This window comes from Syngnathus acus, chromosome 20, assembly GCF_901709675.1.
Source record: "Syngnathus acus chromosome 20, fSynAcu1.2, whole genome shotgun sequence".
Classification (NCBI taxonomy): domain Eukaryota; kingdom Metazoa; phylum Chordata; class Actinopteri; order Syngnathiformes; family Syngnathidae; genus Syngnathus; species Syngnathus acus.
Genome location: NC_051104.1, coordinates 7970035 through 7987921, shown reverse-complemented (window position 1 = coordinate 7987921; position 17887 = coordinate 7970035). Strand labels below are relative to the sequence as shown.

The window sequence follows — 17887 nt, the reverse complement described above, 5'->3', positions numbered from 1 at the left end:
ACAATTGATTTAGCATCGAAAATGACTAATTATCAACTGATACCAATCTCAATTATAGAGGGAGTGTGACCTCTGCAGGAATAATGTTGTACTGCACCCATCCGACTTAGTTCTATTTGGAAGATCCAGCCATAGTTTGTGATGTGTATATTAGTACGTTTGTGTCTTTTTTATATTTATTACACTAATAGAGTTTTGCCTCCGTGTGCAATGAGCGGTTGTGGAATGTATGGATTATAACACAAGACTGTCTTCAGACGCTACACTGTCGCCGTCTCGTGGTCTGTATGAGAAATGCTGCCAGTCATAACGTCCTGGGAATCTAAAGCAAATTTACGAGCCGCTTTTTTTTTTTTGTCTGGTACTATATTCTATATTTTGGAATTACAAATCGAAAACCAAACTGCTATTAGTCTTACGCAAATGAGAAGAACAAGCGGTTTTTCAATTGGGCTATTTCTAAACTCAATTCAAATAACGATGAGTTATTCCATTTTCATATCAGCTTCCTGGCGTGATATCCAAACATTTTAGTTAGGTTTCTGGGAGCGTTACACAAGTGTGTACGGATTGGACGTTTACAATGTTCCCATTTGTGATCTGAGGGGGGAAAAGAAAGGTGCGTACGTGCAAGTCACCTCGTGGATTATAACCGAGGGAGGCAAATGTGTACATGCAGCTTGTTATTGAGAGCCAGCCGGTGTGATTTATTCCCTAGTTTGGAGCACTCGAAGGAAGCTGGGAGTCGAGTTGAGGGCCGGGCGGGTGGATCCGAGACCGGGTGGCTATTACGCGCTTGGCTTGGCTTGGGTGTGTCAGGCAGGACGCGCTTGCGCGCGCGTCACGGAAGGCCGCCATCCGGTGGCCCCCACTGTGGGAACGCTATAAAGGCCCAACGACGGCAACGCGTCGCGCAGGAGTCCCTCAAGTCACTTGTCTTCCTTGTGCGTCATCTTCATCCCCATCCATAAGGACTTCAACGCACGGCCCGTGTCTTTCATTATCGGTGGTTGGACGAACACGATGAACTTTCTGCTCACCTTTCTGCTTTGTGGATTGTACGCGCTCTTTGCCAAAGGTGAGTCAGTCGCCAGTCAGTCAGTCAGCCAGCCAGCCAGCCAGCCAGCCAGCCATCACTGGATCGCTCGCCTCGTGCATACTTGCGCTCACTTTCGACTACTTTTACGCGAAGTCGATGAGAAGCGCTTCGGTTCATGTGTCTTCAAATGTGTGTTGACAGGTCATTTCAATTGGATTAAAGTACTAATTTCCCTCCCTCAGGGCAATACCCTACTTATAACTTTTATTTTTTGGATACTTTACACACATGCGACCAAATGATGAATTAAAAAAATCATATGTTTGCAACATTATTCCATTTGAGTTCTTTTGGCTTGATGTGGTGCTATTTCCATCCTGCTGTTAATGCTTATTTTATTCATTTGACATTTTGATAGAAATATGTAACTCAACAGCGATTTTGAGTAAGCATGATATTTTAAAATGTATCATCTGGGGGGTTTGGTTTGTATTTTTTGGACAATTTCCTTCATAAGAGCGACTCGAATTTTTATTTCAATGATTTTATTTTTAACTATATTAACCTTTTTGAATGTTTTGGGTTTTATTTTGTTTTCTAATATTATTAAAAATGCAAATATTTTGTTTTTCTCTTGCAGACTTTTCATGTTTTTATTCAGACTTAATGTAGGTTGAAATAGGTAGAAGAGTTTATTGTTGAATACATTATTTTGTCTTTAATATGATATTTACTTGAAACGCCTGACAGTTAAAAAAAAATAGACACATTTATTTGAATTAATTTTGTTAAATAAAACATCCCAGTACAAATCCTTGCCATTTTTTACATTTTAAAATAATCTAAACTAACTGTTTTAGGTGGTAATAATTTCGTTTTTTTTTTCTTAAATATAGCTTTCATTACTAAATCTATAATGTCAAAAATCTCTACTGGTATAAACATCTGGGGGTTCCCTTTTAAGAATGTTTTTTTTTTTTTTTTTAAATCTTCCATTTTGAATAGACTTGGCATCAGGCAAGCTATGTATGTACTTATGTATGTGTGAGCGTGCGTGTCAAAGAGTAGGAAGTGTTCTCGGAAGTATGAGTAAGGCAACTTACTGTGAATGAGGCATCCGCAGGGAGCCATTACGGCAACAATGAACGCACGCGGCCTGCTCTCATCCATGTCGCCGAAGCCACCTATGTGCGATGTCTATGACGCACAAGGTTGCTCCCGAATCCACCTGCCTCAAAGTGCCCTTCTGTCTCCCAGGTGCAGACGAGGAGGCAGACGGCAAATACAGCGTGCCCGTGCTGGAAGGGACGCACAGACAGCTAGTTCTGGAGATCAACCAGACCCTGGAGCTCAGATGCAGGTCACTTCAGCTAAATGCTAGCAAACAATGCTAACAAATAGCAACCTTGTCATAAACTGTTTAGATATTTATTATCCTCACTTGTATCTATTCTTTATCTTCTGCAAAGAGGCTCCACATATATGTATCCTAGGCCTGTATTACGCTGCCCCACTGGTGGGCAAGGTGCTAAAAGGAGCAGCACAATGTCAATTGAAGCCAAATCAAATTGGTCAGCCATGGTTTCATTTCTTCTCGTCATCTAGAGGTCGCTGGGAGCTGTCGTGGTCCTTCCCGCCTGACCTGCCCCACGACCGGATCCGCGTGGAGGAATTCCGCTGCGGGAGGTCACAGCGGCTGCACTGCAGTCGCGTGACGCTACTGGGTGGCTCCCAGCCACGCCACACGGGCTCCTTCCTGTGCCGCTACCGACACCGAGCGCAGCAGCAGGCGTCGGTTTACGTGTACGTGACAGGTAAGAAGACACCTGCGTCTTGTCGGGGCACTTGCCGGGCGGGGGCCAAGCTAGGGAGTTGCAACAAAGCTAGGGCTACTCATTGTTGCAGCAACTTTGTCACTATAATTAGCTACTTTGAAACGTACGCGATGGAAATTGAAATGACTGTTGGTACATACAGGAAAGAACACATTTAATCAGTGCGGAAACATATCATGATCTTAAAGTGTGTGACATGCAAACTACAAGTGGCTGACAACCACGCCAGGGTGTACTGGGCTTTTCTCTGTCCTACTTTTTCAATGTCTGGACGTTTTTCAAGAGGAAGTGCTAAAAACAGTAACGCCGATGATCTCTAAACACTTCAGGCACCGTTTCAGCACCTTGCGCTGCTCTCGATATATTTCTATTCCGAGATATTTGTATATAAATAAAAGTCTTTTTGGGAGTGTAATGGGCCAGCTGTTGAAAGGCTCAAGACTGGGCAGAGTTTCCCATGCAGGGCATCGGCCTTATCTGCCCCGCTCCAGCATCCTGTGCTTGAAGGGAGGAGGCCAGGGGTTGGGAGGTAGAGGGGGGTGGGGGGGGGGACGACACTAACTCATGGACAAAGTATATGAACACGTTTGTGTGTGTGTGTGTGTGTGTGAGGTTAAGATGAAGAAGGCCGCCGCCGCCTCCGCCAAAGCAAAGAGGAGGCACAATGTCTGCAATGGTCGACCCCTCCCTCGACCCCGCAGAGCATCTCTGCCCTCACCAAGGTGACGGACGCAGGGGGAGGAGCGGGGTGGCGTCCATTGCTCAGGCCTCCTCGTCCATTACGGCCCAAATCAAAGCGGCGGCAGAAGGAAGCCCAGCTCAGTGGGTCGGTCCTTGGGGTACTTTTGTTTCGGGGGGCGTTCAGAGATTAGCTTTCCTTGAATAACAGCCCCGAACACACAAACAATGCGCTGCAATGATTGCCTACCAACAATCTGGGTGTTTATTGTGGCCACCGACACAGTACAAATAAACAGTTTAATCTAATGTTAGAAATGCCCCTGCTACCTTCATGGAAAGCATCATCGACATGCTAACAATTAGCATCAATAATAAATAGCACATTTACTATGCGTACGTCTAAATGTTACTTTTTTGCTTCGAACATTCTTACCTATTCCGATATTTTTTTCAACGGACACCATTACAAAACGGTAAATAGCGCTGATTGAATGGAACAGAAAGTAGCCCTGGCACGGAGCCCTGCGGAACACCTTTACTGAATGCACAGATAGATAAATGTGCATGCCATTTGAGTCCCTGATCGCTAGTGTTTGCCTTTCAGATAGTCGGCAACCATTTGTGGACCATTCAGAGATGAGCCCCGACGTTTTGTACATGAAGGAGAAGCAGCCGCTGGTCATCCCCTGCAGGGTCACCCACCCCAACATCACCAGCACGCTGGTCAAGGTAGGCTTCCAAGAGATTTTGTGACCATTCATGTCAACGAAACAAAAAAAATCAGCCCCTGAAAAACAGTTTGACTTAACAACTGGAAATTGTCTCAAGAAGCCATGGCTGAAAAGTCTGCCATGTTGCTAAATAAAGAAAAGAAGTCAAGCAGCCTCAAAAATGTCCCAAATGATGGCCACCTTTTGTATTTCTTAACAAGCTTTTTCCGATCTTTTTTTGTTTTGTTTTGAAGCCGGCTGGAGACAGGACGTTAGGTCCAGAGTGCCTCGTTGGCCCCCAGCCAGCATGACTTCCCACAGCGTCACTCATAGTCGCACTCCTGGCCGCCAACTTTTTGGCCATGATGCTTAAAACAGCTGGCAAGAGGAAGCCCAAGTAGCTGCGCTCGGCCCCCCGAAGCTGGCGCCATTGTCTCGGAACGGCCGCTTATTACTGCTGCCTGCTGGCTGGCTGGCTGGCTGGCTGGCTGGCTGGCTGGCTGGCTGCTGGCGTGCCGATTGTCCAATGACTAAATCGGGGCGAATTTGCCAAACAAGCAGAATGCAGCCAAAACTTGGCTTTAGGATAAATGAGTGAGTCACAAGAAAAAATGACCAGAAGGACATGGATTGCGTGAGTAAATAGCCGCTTGCTTCATTCCATTCTAAAAACAATTGCTCATTTTTCTTTGAATAAGTCACGATTAGCAAAGTCATAATGGAAAACAAAGAGGAAGCGCCAAGGGCACCACGCCATTTCCGCGTGACGGGAAATTGTAACATTTTGAAAAATATATCATATATTTGCAAAAAAGCAATACGTGTGGTACTTTTTGTTCAGTACAAAATGTATTTGTCCTGCTCTCAAATTCTTGTAAGCACAAAGGGAACCAATGTAAAAATAGCTCCCATCCTTCCCTTCATCCACTGACTGTCACAGGCCTCTGGAGTGTTTTTTTCCTGGAATGCCTTTTTTCATTTTGGCTAGCTCCATCCAACAATACCCTTGAGCCCCCCCCCCCCCCCCTACTAGCCTCGCACTGTGAAAGTGACACGCCCCCCAATCCAATCCAATCCGTCCTCATATCCTGTAGTAACAGGATGCGAGAAGACGGACTCGGCCGGAGTCACGTTTGCCAGACCCCGACTCCTCGGACGTCTCTTTGACCTTGGGGTTAGGTAAGAGGGGGCGAAGAGAAGAAGAAAAAATGGGAAAAGGGTCACCTTGCTCCTACCCGCTCCCCCGAGACAGGGTGGGAGGCTTTTTCTCCGTGACGGGTAAACATTTCCTCGCGGGGACCTCCAAGAACACAACAAGAGTTACGCAAGGATTTAGGCCACAGAAGCCAGAGCCCGCCAGGACTCATCAGGATCTGGCTGGATGGCTCGCTCTCAGGATTTAGAGCGGCACCGGAAATTGGAGTCCAAAAATACCGCAGGTCATTTTGTGTCCACTTCCAAAATGTATTTGAAGGGCTGGGAAACAAGTGTTCCGGTCACACGAATTGATATCTTGAAGAGAATCATTTCCGGAAAATGAAATCTCCTTCTCCCGCAGTTTCCCAATCACCGCGAATCGGTACTTCGGCCAATCGGAAAGCAGAAGGGAATCCTTCCCGGAAATTGAAATGTGCTTCTCCCGCAGTTCCCCAACCACAGCTTGAGTCCTGACCAAAGGAACATCGTGTGGAACAGCAAGCGAGGCTTCACCATCCGCTCTCCCACTTTCTACTACATCGGCCTCTTCTTCTGCCAGACCCTGGTGGACGGCGTGACGCACAAGTCGCGCATCTACATTGTCCACAGACCAGGTCTGCCTGCCTGCCTGCCTGCCTGCCGGGACGAGGCCACAACCAAGGCTTTGCTTTGATTCGGAAAACTCACCTATCTGCTTCTTCCCGTGTGCTCTTAGTGAGCAACATCTTGGACGTGTACCTCAACAGTACTGGTCCTGTGCAGGCCTTAAAGGGAGAGAGGCTGGTGCTCAACTGCACCGCCACCGGAGAACTGAACACCAGGGTGAACATCTCGTGGGACTACCCTGGAAAGGTAGGCAAAAATGAGAAAGAGCAAATTCCAGGACAATCTGAGAAAACGAGCTCATTTGTCCGTCTGCAGACGAGCAGCAGCGGCTCCACGTCCAAGCGTCTGCTGAAGCACAGGACCCACATGTTGTTCTACAACATCCTGACCATCCCCAAACTGCGGCGCACCGACCGCGGCCTCTACACGTGTCGCGTCAGCAGCGGGAACAAAACCAAGCAGCAGAAAGTCACCGTTACCGTTTACGGTAAGTTCCTCGTCGAAAGGTGACAAACACGCCGCTTCCTGCCAGGGGTTGGACTTTGCTTCTTTCGTCTGGGCAGATCGCCCCTTCATCCGACTGAAGCCCAGACGAGGCTCGGTGATAGAGGCCCGAGCGGGTCAGAAGTCCTACCGAATTTCACCCAAACTGCGAGCCTTCCCGGCGCCCCAAGTGATCTGGTAAGATGACGCGGGCAGGGGAAAAAAAAAGCACGCTTGTTCAGATCAAACACGTGAAAGTCCTGTCGCGGTGGCGCAGGTTGAAAGACGGCACGGTGGCGGCCGAGCAGTGCTCCCGCTACCTCCTGGACGGCCATTCCCTGGTCATCCGCGACGTGGCCGAGGAAGATGCGGGCAAATATACCGTGCGCGTCCACAACCGGGAGCACGGCCTCTACCAGAACCTCACGCTAATCCTCGTGGTCAACGGTAAGACGGCAATCTTAGCTTTGTTTCCATGTCTCGCTTTGTGTTGTTACATGTGCGAATTTGCGTGTGCCAGTGAGTCCTCAGATCGGCGAGAAAGCCGTGTCGTCGCGGCACTCGGGCGCCGTACCCCGGGGGAGCCGACAGTCCGTGCACTGCACGTCCCACGCCGTCCCCGCGCCGCACCTCCACTGGCTCTGGCACCCGTGTCCGCCCAAAGGCCTGTGAGTACGCACCTGACGCCAGCTAGCTTGCCGTTCGTTACGAACGAGGCCTTTTGGAAGCCGTTTTGAATGGAGCGGACGAGGCTTTTGCTTTTGTCTGTCCCCTGCTGACTTTTTGATTTGGCCCAAATTGACTTTGCTCGTTTTAAGGCAAATTGGAGGCGAACTTTTTAATTACAATTATTATTTGTTTGTTTGTGCCGTGACTTTTAAGACCACTTTTTAATCGTACATTGATTTTCTAATTTTGAGGGTTCTGGTTTTTATCTTTTATTGGCATTGTCACTTTTAAGGTGGTTTCGAGTATGTTTGTTTGTTTTTAATTAGTGACTACCAAGTTAAAAAAAAATGTCCTTGTCTTAGACGTCTTAGAATGCAAATTATTGCTGATATTCTTTTTTTAATGGTTAGTTGCATCCACATACACATACAATGCTGAAATGTCACAGTAAAAAAAAAAAAAGTGACCCGTCCCCTCTGCTGTTATTGTTGTGCGTTAAATGGTGTGTGTGTGTGTGTGTGTGCGCATTGTGTGATTGAGTAAACAAGCCATGTTTTGTCTATTTCAGCATGTGTCCAGACACTGTTTCCTTCTTGTAAGGAGAACAGATGCCTTTGAGGCGCTTTCATGTGTGTCTGAATGTGGCAGAACGTCCGTGTGCGCTTTGTGGGTATGCGTGTGTCTCATTGTGTCACTTTTTCTCTTTCTTTCTGTCTTTGTGTTCTTTTTTTGTTTTTTAATCCCTTAATGCAAAGTGTGGTGTGCATGGTCCATTCAAACACTCACACACACACACAGAACATGAGAGACTTGAAAGGAGAGAGAGGAAAACACACACACACACGCACACACAGAGACTTGAATCGAGGGCAGTTCCGTGCTCTCAGGCCCGATTTGTTGCCTTCCAAATCAAACGTGGATGATTTAATGGCTTTCCTGCCCAGGGCTTAGGGTGAGAGGCCTGTTTATTATTGTGATTGCACAGCACATCCTCCGATGCTTTTTCTTCTATCGGAGCCAGCCAGCCAGCCAGCCAGCCAGCCGCACGCACGCATGCACGTAAGACGCACACTTGGCAAGAAGAGACGGAACGGTTCTCGGGGGTCAAAGACGTATTGTGTAGCTCGCGAGCGCCAGCCGCGGAGGTTAAGTGTTACCTGAGAGCAGGGACGCCGGTGACATCATCCGCATACTCAAACTTTGACCCCCAAAAGCAAGCCCGCCCCCTCCCTTTCCACCACGCTCGTGAGCAACTCGCAGCCTCCCTCCGATGAAGATTTCCGAAATTGTTTCTCACTTGTGCGGCAGGCAGTTATTTTTCATACTATACTGCTACAATTGCTAAATAGTGATCCCACCCTTGCTAAATAGTCATCTCACACTTTGCAGGTCACTGTTGCTAAATAGTGATGGGACACTTGCAGGTCACTGTTGCTAAATAGTGATGGGACACTTGCAGGTCACTGTTGCTAAATGTGTGGTTTGTGCTTATCTTCTGCTTGTCTTGTGCTGCGTGCCGGATCCTCACTGGGCCTCACTTGTTCTTCGCAGCCCGGCTGCACCGCAAGCTTGACGCCGAGCCGGAGGAGGCCCGGCGGGCGGGCGCGACGGGCCGGGCCGGGTTCGCCGGGCCCAGGAGCTCTTCTCTTTTGGGTCCCCGCACATAGCGGGGTCCGCCGGCGCTGGTCCGGCCATGGGAATGGCAGCTCTTCTTATCAGGCCCGGGCAGGAGGCGCGCTGGGCTTCCTGTGCGAAAATCAGAGCGCTTTTCCTCTCGTTGTTTGGCTTCCTCTCCCGACGCGAGACGCTTCCCAGCAGCGTGATTGTCCCCTTCGTCTTCAAACGTGGCACAGGGCTGCTTCCGAAAGACTTGATCTATTCTTGAGACGCCCCCCCTCCCCTCCCCTCCCCTTCCCACCCTCACACACACACACACACACACACACACATCTTCCCATCACCAGAACTCTGCTGCTGCTGCTGCTGCTGCTGCTGCTGCTGCTGCCCCCATCACCAGTGCACACGCACACACATACGCTAGTTGCAAAATGTTAAGTATATTAAGGTGGGAGTTCAGGATGACCCTAAAAGCAAAACTTACATTTCTCCCAGTACATACAACACTACTTCTTCCAGTTGTGTACTGCATTCCAACGTGCATTGAAGCGTCTTCCTGAAACTTACGGCAAAAGCGAAATATTCCAAACCTTTTGTGAATAGCGTACTCGTTTGGATCCCGCATCCTCGGTGGAAGAAGCCTTGTTGAGCTGGAGTGGACTTGCAACACTGCTGAGCAGTGGAGCCCCAGCACACAAGAGTCGTATACGTACTTACACAGCAAACATAGACACCTGTTTCAGTTATTTATTTCTTCCATGCTATGCAACCAGCCACATCTATCGAAGCTGCTTTGCTTGTTTTTTTGTGTCCTAGAGTGGTACTATCATGGGTGCGTGCCCCCGCCCGAGCCCTGACCTGACACCCTGCTCCCCCCCTGCCCCGCCCCGCCCCGCCCCACCCACACACACACACACATCCACAGAAGCTGTGAGTTTTTACGGTTTTTTGTTTGTTTGTTTTTCCTCCAGAAAGAAATCGAAAAAGAGAAGAGGGAGTGGACACAAGGTTTCGTAGTTGAAAAAAAGCCGGACGCCTACCATGTAGGAAGTCTGCCGAGAGATTTATGTCGTGATTAGAACAGCCCCAATTGTCTGTGTGTCGGAAACAGCGATGAGCCATTTGCATGAAGGATGAACAGGGCCACTCCGATTTTTGGGGGGGGGGGGGAAAATACATATATATATGTATGCATATACATATGTACTTTACATGTACTAATAATGTATAATTGTATATTTATATATACATGTATAGAGATTTTTTTTTTACTTGTAATCGTGAAGGTTTTTTTTTTCTTTTTCATGCTTTATCTTTGCTCTCACCCATGTGGTCCTAATTATCCTTCATACACTTGACATGCAAGCGTGTGTGCGTGTGTGTACGGATGGGTGCGTGCAAGTTTGCAAATGTGCCCCTTGTATAAAGATGTTCTATGAGTAATATATGAAGCTAATATTTAATAATTTTATACAACTAACTTACATATGAGCAAAAATATTTGTATGACTCTGTCAAAACATATTTGTTTTTAAATTGTTTGTAACAGTTGATGTTGTTTTGCATTAAACTTCACTTATATATGTGCATTGTTCTTTTAAATGTCTGTGTGGTTATTTTGGGCTGTAGACAAGAACAGTTAGGTGTAGTTAGTGAATGAATACGTACGTGCGCACACACACACACACACATACACTGAGTGAGTGTGGAGTGATTGGTGTGTGTCTTGTCTACTTGTCTTTGTGTGACTAACAAATCTTTATCGCAAAACCTTACACTTTTATTTCCATTTGGAGTGAGAGTACCACAGACGCGCGCGTGTGTGTGTGCGTGTGCGAGACGCACACAGGGTGGGACGCACACATTGTACAACCCAAGAGGAAGAGCAATCAGGGAAAAGAAAATAACACCTCATGGACAAAATAGCTAACATTTGATCTATTCAATGTGTACACAAAGCTTACTTGTACATCCATAAAAGTCAGCAACAAGCTAAAAGTTAGCAACACAAGTACATATTTGTATCTTTGCACAACTGACCTCAAATCCAAAAATAGCATTCTGAGCCGTCCAAAACAGGAAGTCCCGTCGCCTCCTAGCGGAGACACTCATGCTTCCAAATCGTTCCTCGGTATGCGTATCGAGCAGCGGTGAAGGAATACAGTGGCGATCTATATTTAGAGCGGAAGGTGTTTGATGCCAATTTGTGACTAAGACCAAAAACATACCTTGTATGCGCATGTATGTACAGCTGCTGAATTGTCAACACAGCTGAGTGTCCTCCTCTTCCTCACCGAAGGTGCGCAGCTCCGACATCCTCCTCCGTGTGGATCCCCGTGAGCGAGGGGCTCCCCGCCACGTCCGCACACAACCGCATCCTGAGTGTGACCCACAGACAGGAAGTGCTTCAGGGGAAGACCAAGGTGGAACATGACACGCCAGCGTGATCACATATGTTAATGTCATCTGATTAGAAATGGACTCACGTGTGTGTGTGTTTAGACGGTGGGTGTTGCGACCGTGGCCCGGGCTCTGGTGTCAGGTGTGTTCCGTTGCGTGGCTTCCAACTCTGTGGGACTGGACCACCTGGACATCCCCTTCTACGTCACAGGTGAGCACACCAACAAATAATGACAAATTGGAGAATCACAAGCAAGCTGGTCACTTGTTGCTAGGCAGAATCTCGTGAAGAGAAGAAGTCACATTCAGAAAAGCGTCTCCATTAAGTTGAACTGTGTATTCACTATAAATTTGGGTGAGGTTCATTGTGTTGCTCTTTAGCGCGTGCGAGTAGAATTGAGCTTGCGTATGTATGCGAGAACCAAACAGGAACCCGTGGGCCCTTATCATTCCACTAACCCCGTCTCCTCGTCCCGCACGGCGCATTTCCTCGGACTGGCAGCTCGGCTTTATTTCGGGAGGTGTTCGGCAAAGATAAACACAATCCGCCATCAGGAAGCTCTCGAGCCGTTTCCACGGGAAGTTTCAAAGGGCTAAAGTAAATAGAAAGACTTTTTCTCGCCGTCTTCACGCTGGCCGCAATAGTCATGGATAGACATCAAAAGGTGCTCCAAAATGGCGGCCAGCTCGGACATGTCACCGTGAATGGCAGGTACTTTCTCCAATGGCACCACTTGCAAACAAACCCTTCTCTCTCGTTGTAGCCAGAGCCCTTGAAAGGACACAAAAAAAAAAAAAAAAAAAAAAAAGAGTAAGTTGATTCAAACATAAACGTTTAGATTGCGGCGGTAATTGCGGGAGTGACTCATCAATTGACTTTTCTATTGCCCGGATTAATGGCAGTAATGAATGATTTCAATCATGCGCTCTTGACGCTGAAATGCATACCGTAGCATAGAGCTACTGTTAGCTAGCAGGCCAGCCATTTTGGACTGGGAAGCTTAGTTCGTTTGAATTGAGCGATTCCTAGTGGTAGAGTGTCCGCCCTGAGGCCGGAAGGTTGCGGGTTCAAACCCCGGCCGGCCGGCCGGCCGGCCAAAGACTATAAAAATGGGACCCACCCACTGCCTCCCTGCTTGGCACTCAGCATTAAGGGTTGGAATTGGGGGGTTGGATCACCAAATGATTCCCAGGCGCGGCGGCGGCACCGCTGCTGCTCACTGCTCCCTTCGGGGATGGCTTAAATGCAGAGACAAATTTCACCACACCTAGATGTGTGTGTGACAATCATTGGGTCTCTCTTTACCTGTCTTTACCATTATCGTACCACTAGAGGGAGCCCACGTACCATTTGTGGAAAGGTAAAAATGTTTAAAAAAATCACTCGACGTATCTCATCAGACGTTCTAGGAGGCTTCGCCTTGAGCCAGGGGGAAGACGCCAGGGAAGGCGGAGATCTGCGCCTCACCTGCAGCGCCAACAAGCACCTGTACAGCAGCCTGTCGTGGCGACGCTTGCATCCCGCCGGTGGCGGGGGCACCGCCCTGAGCGGGCAACTGTCCACGGGGGAGTTCTCACGCTCTCTGCTGTTGTCGCTAAGCAACCTGAGCGCGCAAGACTCAGGCGCCTACATGTGCGCCGCCCGCCACCGCTTGACGGGGCAGGAGGCCCACCTGGTGGCGCAGGTGAGGGTCTCAGGTGAGTTCACCATTCCGTCGTTTAGGCATTGCCAGGCTTCCATCATCTGGTTAAGCTCGCAAGCGGAGTGTTGTAATTATCCCAGCATGAGGGCCTCCTTATTTCTGGACATCCTGATGTCTTTGTGCACGTATGTCGCAACCAAACAAACAGCCACTCTCTCTCTCTCTCACGGACTTTGGGAATCGGGTCCCCTCGGCTTCCTTAGGCCCCACCCTGCCTTTGCTCGGTACCTCTTTCACGTGGGAATGGGATCTGGTCTGGAGGAAGAGCACACAATGGCACTTCCCACAATGCCACATTTACAGGCCCCTGCGCTGGGCCGCGGGAACTATCAGCCAATCAGACACTGTCAGGCCCCCGCTTGCACAATCATCAATTGTTGTCCGAAGATGGGGGAAACAACAATCAGTCGCCTGGTTTAAGTGACTTTGCTTCATGTCTGCGGACCGCCGCTCGCTCTCACAATCAACGCCCGACACGTCCACTTCCTCCGTCCAGACCCCCGCTTGGGGAATCGCGCACGCGCACCCAGCCCACCCACACACACACACACTGGGTGACCAGTGAGAAAAAAGAATTAGTCCACTTCCTTCACAAGTAAGAAAAAAAAACCCTGAAAAGTGGCTTTCGGGGTGAGTGAGGTTAAAATCAGATGAGTTAATAGCAATGTGTCATAGTGACCAAAATAGTTTGGTGGTAGGTGCATTTGTTGTTCTGATACAATGGCTCCTTTACGACTTGACAATCTACGACACACGATTCAAGGTTTTATCAAGTACAGTACAGGAGCAGGAAAGGGAACTGCGATAGACATCACAGTTCGGTTAGCCGCCGCAAGACGTTAGCGGAATTGAATTGAAAAGCGATAGCATACGGGGATGCATTTATAGTGTTTCTGCGGGTGTTCAACAATCGCCTGCACTGCCCCCTAGTGGGGTCCAATTGCGTCCTCTGTTTTTCTGCTCAGCCCTGGAACCTCCAGAGCTGCTCAAGAATTTGACGGATCGTACGGTAAACGTTAGCAGCTCGGTGAGCCTCCGTTGCCCCGCCGAGGGCGTCCCGCCACCGGCTGTCACGTGGTACAAGAACCAACGCGCTCTGTCGGCAGGATCTGGTAAAACCCAAAAATGGAATCGCTATCCGACGTCAAATGCAGTTCTTTATCCTCACGTGGCTTTTACCATTGTCAGGTATTGCGATGTCAGCAAAGGAGGGCTCGCTCCATATCGACCGCGTCACCGCGGAGGACCAGGGCTTGTATACATGCCAGGCCAGCAACCAGAAGGGCTCTGTGGAGAGCTCCGCCTACATATGGGTCAATGCGCCCGAAACGCCGTCCATGGAGATTCCTACTCTGACGTGCACGTGTGTGGTGGCCACCTTCCTGTGGCTTCTCCTGACGCTCCTGATCCGAAAACTACGACAGGTCAGGAAGACCGACGCCCTGTGCAATCCCGGTTTAACGATTCCGCGTCCCTACATTCTACAGTCCGACAATTCCCAGAGTAAAAGCGAGTACCTGTCCATCATACTGGACTCTGGAGACGGCCCCGTCCGGGAGCAGTCTGAACGACTCCAGTATGATCCCAACCGGTGGGAGTTCCCTCGAGAGCGTCTCAAATTAGGTACTGTATTTTCCTCGTATGTTTGCTTCCAGGAATGTAAGCAGAGGATGTATTGAGATGGCGTCGGCGATACTCCGACTTTCTCATAGCTCTTATCGAATGATCATTGGGAGGTTCCATTAATCAGTGTATTGTCTTTGGCTGGGTAATGAAAAGCCCAGTCGGAGGGTGTTTACTGACACTAATCAGCCACAAGGGTGGTGGTCAGTCCAATGTTCTCCTGACGGGCTTGGAAGTTGCGTCTTATCAGACGCTCACTTCCAGGATGGGCGAGAAACGAGTATCATGTCACACACCCAAGCGAGAATTTGGCTTATGGTGAAGCTTTCAAGTCTTCAGTTGGAATAATACTCCAAGTATCGTGTTCCTGTCAAGCAGGCAAGAATTTGGGCCGAGGAGCCTTTGGTAAAGTGGTGCAGGCAGCTGCGTTTGGAATGGACAATGCTTCCAGCTGCACGACGGTTGCTGTTAAAATGCTCAAAGGTACAAAAGGTCTTCTGCGAGCGAGGTCTTCAATCGATTGGATTGTAGTTTTCGCCCCATGGATGGATGGATGTTCACGTTTCGTCCGCTAGAGGGCGCCACAGTCAACGAGCACAAAGCCCTGATGACTGAACTGAAAATCCTCAACTACATCGGACACCATGCCAACGTCGTTAACCTACTGGGAGCTTGCACCAAGCCGGGAGGTTTGTGCAGCATGATCGTGATTACGCACGCAATTAGGGCTATATGATTTGGATCAGGGTGAGGAGAATTTGGATGTGGTGTGTGTTTGCATGACAGGGCCGCTGATGGTGATTGTGGAGTACTGTCGCCATGGAAACCTGTCCAGCTTCCTGAGAAGCAAACGAGAGATGTTTGAGGTGACTGTGCTGTTGAATTGTTAAAGATGCTATCGGGCTCTCTTGTCATTATGTTAAGCGATACCGAAAGGGTCAAATCATTCACACACACACACACACACACACACACAAAAAGCCACTTCTGTAATCTTGTGTTGAGGTTGAGATGAAGACCTTATCTGCCTCACCGTTACTTCCCTATAGCTCCTCTGAGCCTCTCGCAATTAAGCAAACATGGCACGGCACGGCACCATATGTCAAGTTTCTCACGGCAACTTCAATTTGGATCCCGCAACTTTTCATCTATAGGTTGAGTTCGGACCAAATGAATGACATTTCAATGCGAATTCTACTTTCAATGCAATTCATTGGAATGCCATTTCTCGAAATTCTTTGTCATGTCATTTCTTTTGGATTGAATTACAATAGAGAAGACTTGATTTCTATTTTATATGCTCCAGGTGGCCAGAAGAAAATCTGGAAAGAAGAGTTGCAACATCCAGAGAGAAATGAATGATGACACAAACATTGGCGGTAACTGCTGCCAGTGGTTGCATTTTTGTTATTAGCAATAGTTTGTAACCGTCTATCATATTTGGGATATTCTTTTTTCAATTTCCAATAGATGACATATCAGACTCACCGTTATTTCTGGAGGATCTCATCTCTTTCAGCTTCCAGGTGGCGCGAGGAATGGACTTCCTGGCGTCCCGCAAGGTCTGACCCCTTATCATCATCTTCGATCCGTGACGCACGCAACAACATTTGGTTTTTTGCCACTTTAGTGCATTCATCGAGACCTGGCAGCCCGAAATGTTTTACTGTCTGACAACAAGGTGGTAAAAATCTGCGACTTCGGCCTCGCGAGGGACATCTACAAAGACCCCGATTATGTGCGAAAGGGTGACGTGAGTACGCATGCATTCACACACACACCCAAATTGCATGTGACCAGCTCTGTTTCAGTTCCAACATTTTGCTTTGCATTTTCTCGAACCTGATTGGCCGTTAGGCTCGCCTGCCTCTCAAGTGGATGTCTCCGGAGTCCATCTTCGACAAGGTCTTTACCACTCAGAGTGACGTGTGGGCCTTTGGTGTCCTGCTCTGGGAAATCTTCTCTTTGGGTAAGAGCCGACACCCTAAAACACTCCGCAAAATAGCAAGAGGAACTCGGTGTTAGGACGCAACGAGTGATGTCGTGGCAACGCGTACCGTAGGGGCCTCACCGTATCCCGGCCTGCACATCGACGAGGACTTCTGTCGCAGACTGAAGGCGGGAACCAGGATGAGGGCGCCGGAGTACAGCACGGCCGACATGTGAGGAGAAAGCGACGGCGAGTCGGCTTTGGCTTTCCGTCCCGAGCTCACGTGGGGTTTTTGCGGGTGTCCAGTTACAGCACCATGCTGGCCTGCTGGGAGGCCGAGCCCAGCGAGAGACCTTCCTTTTCCCACCTGGCGGACACCCTCGGAGATCTGCTTCGCTCCACGGTCAAACTGGTCTATCAAAAACAACACGAGTCATCGGAAGCCGTTAATATTGACAACAATGTTGATTTATATTGGCAGGACGGCAAGAATTGGATTCCTCTGGGATCTCGGGTGGAATTTTGGAAGAGCGGAGAAAAGTCCCTTGCCGTCACTAACTTAAGGTCGCCACTGTCCATGATTTGATCGCTTCATTTCATTTGTCATGTATTGAAGTATGAATCCAAATGTTGACCATGAGTGTGCTTGCACTGTGCAGTTACATGCATGCTGTGGTGGCCAAACTGGACACATTTGAGGAGATGACCTGCGAGGATCCGCGTCACAGATCTGAGGTGAGGAGGAAACAAACATACACACACACACACACATGCTTGAATAGACTTGACGTGTGCTTCAGGATTGCGACAGCGGCATGGTCCTACCTTCAGAGGAGCTGCAGCGTCTTTCCTGGAGCGACGGCGTCAAGGAAGCCGTCAGTCTCCATAGCAACGGGTCATCCAGGTGGGATTCGGACCTGGGGGGCTCCCCTCCTCCCGACTACAACCTATTTTACCCCTCCTTCTAGCCCCCCCCTCCCTCCATTATTACACAGTTAGCCAAGTATAAAAGTCACAGTTCCTGGTTGTATTGGTACCTCAAAGGGAGGAAAGGCCCTTCTTCCACTGACATTATATGCTGATATCTGGCTGGATAGTTTTTAGGAATTCCTATGATGTAATGTGTGGTTTTCTTTCAACTGCCCTTACTCATTTTTTCCAATGTGACGATGCGGTCTTGCTTTCTGAATTCTTTATTAAAATACTGCTGTACACACAAATATTGCAAAGTTTGAGACAGTGGAACACGAGGGGCAAAAAAAATGTTGGTTGTGGAGTGTGTGCGCGCGTGTGTGTGAGGAGCGGCTGACGGGGGGGGGTCTAAAGCACCACAGTCATCAGATGAGCTAAGACAGTTAGCACCCCCACCCACCAAGCAGGCAATGAAATCCTTT

The 17887-nt window shown here is 48.7% G+C and overlaps 1 protein-coding gene and 1 long non-coding RNA gene across 5 annotated transcripts; one reads left to right on the top strand and one right to left on the bottom strand.

Moving 5' to 3' along the window:
- The first annotated feature begins 745 nt into the window (after window positions 1-745).
- Window positions 746-17713, top strand: flt1 (fms related receptor tyrosine kinase 1). 4 transcript variants are annotated; one of them, XM_037280074.1, is made up of 28 exons: window positions 746-1078; window positions 2297-2399; window positions 2645-2853; window positions 4160-4284; window positions 5911-6076; window positions 6178-6314; window positions 6384-6555; window positions 6632-6749; window positions 6829-6998; window positions 7072-7219; window positions 11137-11260; window positions 11340-11448; window positions 12639-12935; window positions 13906-14052; window positions 14129-14364; window positions 14428-14563; window positions 14939-15046; window positions 15139-15252; window positions 15350-15429; window positions 15870-15942; window positions 16034-16125; window positions 16194-16316; window positions 16421-16532; window positions 16626-16725; window positions 16800-16905; window positions 16975-17057; window positions 17153-17228; window positions 17294-17713. In XM_037280074.1, the coding sequence occupies exons 1-28, from the start codon at window positions 1024-1026 to the stop codon at window positions 17459-17461; spliced, it is 3687 nt and encodes a 1228-aa protein (XP_037135969.1). In that variant the 5' UTR covers window positions 746-1023; the 3' UTR covers window positions 17462-17713. The 4 variants fall into 4 exon arrangements, with proteins under 4 accessions (XP_037135969.1, XP_037135970.1, XP_037135971.1 ...); XM_037280075.1 differs by having other exon boundaries at window positions 747-1078; window positions 14942-15046; XM_037280076.1 differs by having other exon boundaries at window positions 747-1078; window positions 16800-16896.
- LOC119139111 lies at window positions 11349-16536 on the bottom strand. The gene is made up of 3 exons (XR_005101300.1): window positions 16406-16536; window positions 11697-12009; window positions 11349-11437 (listed from the first exon to the last, which is right to left on the bottom strand). It is a non-coding gene; the product is annotated as an uncharacterized LOC119139111 (long non-coding RNA).
- Window positions 17714-17887: the final 174 nt, after the last annotated feature.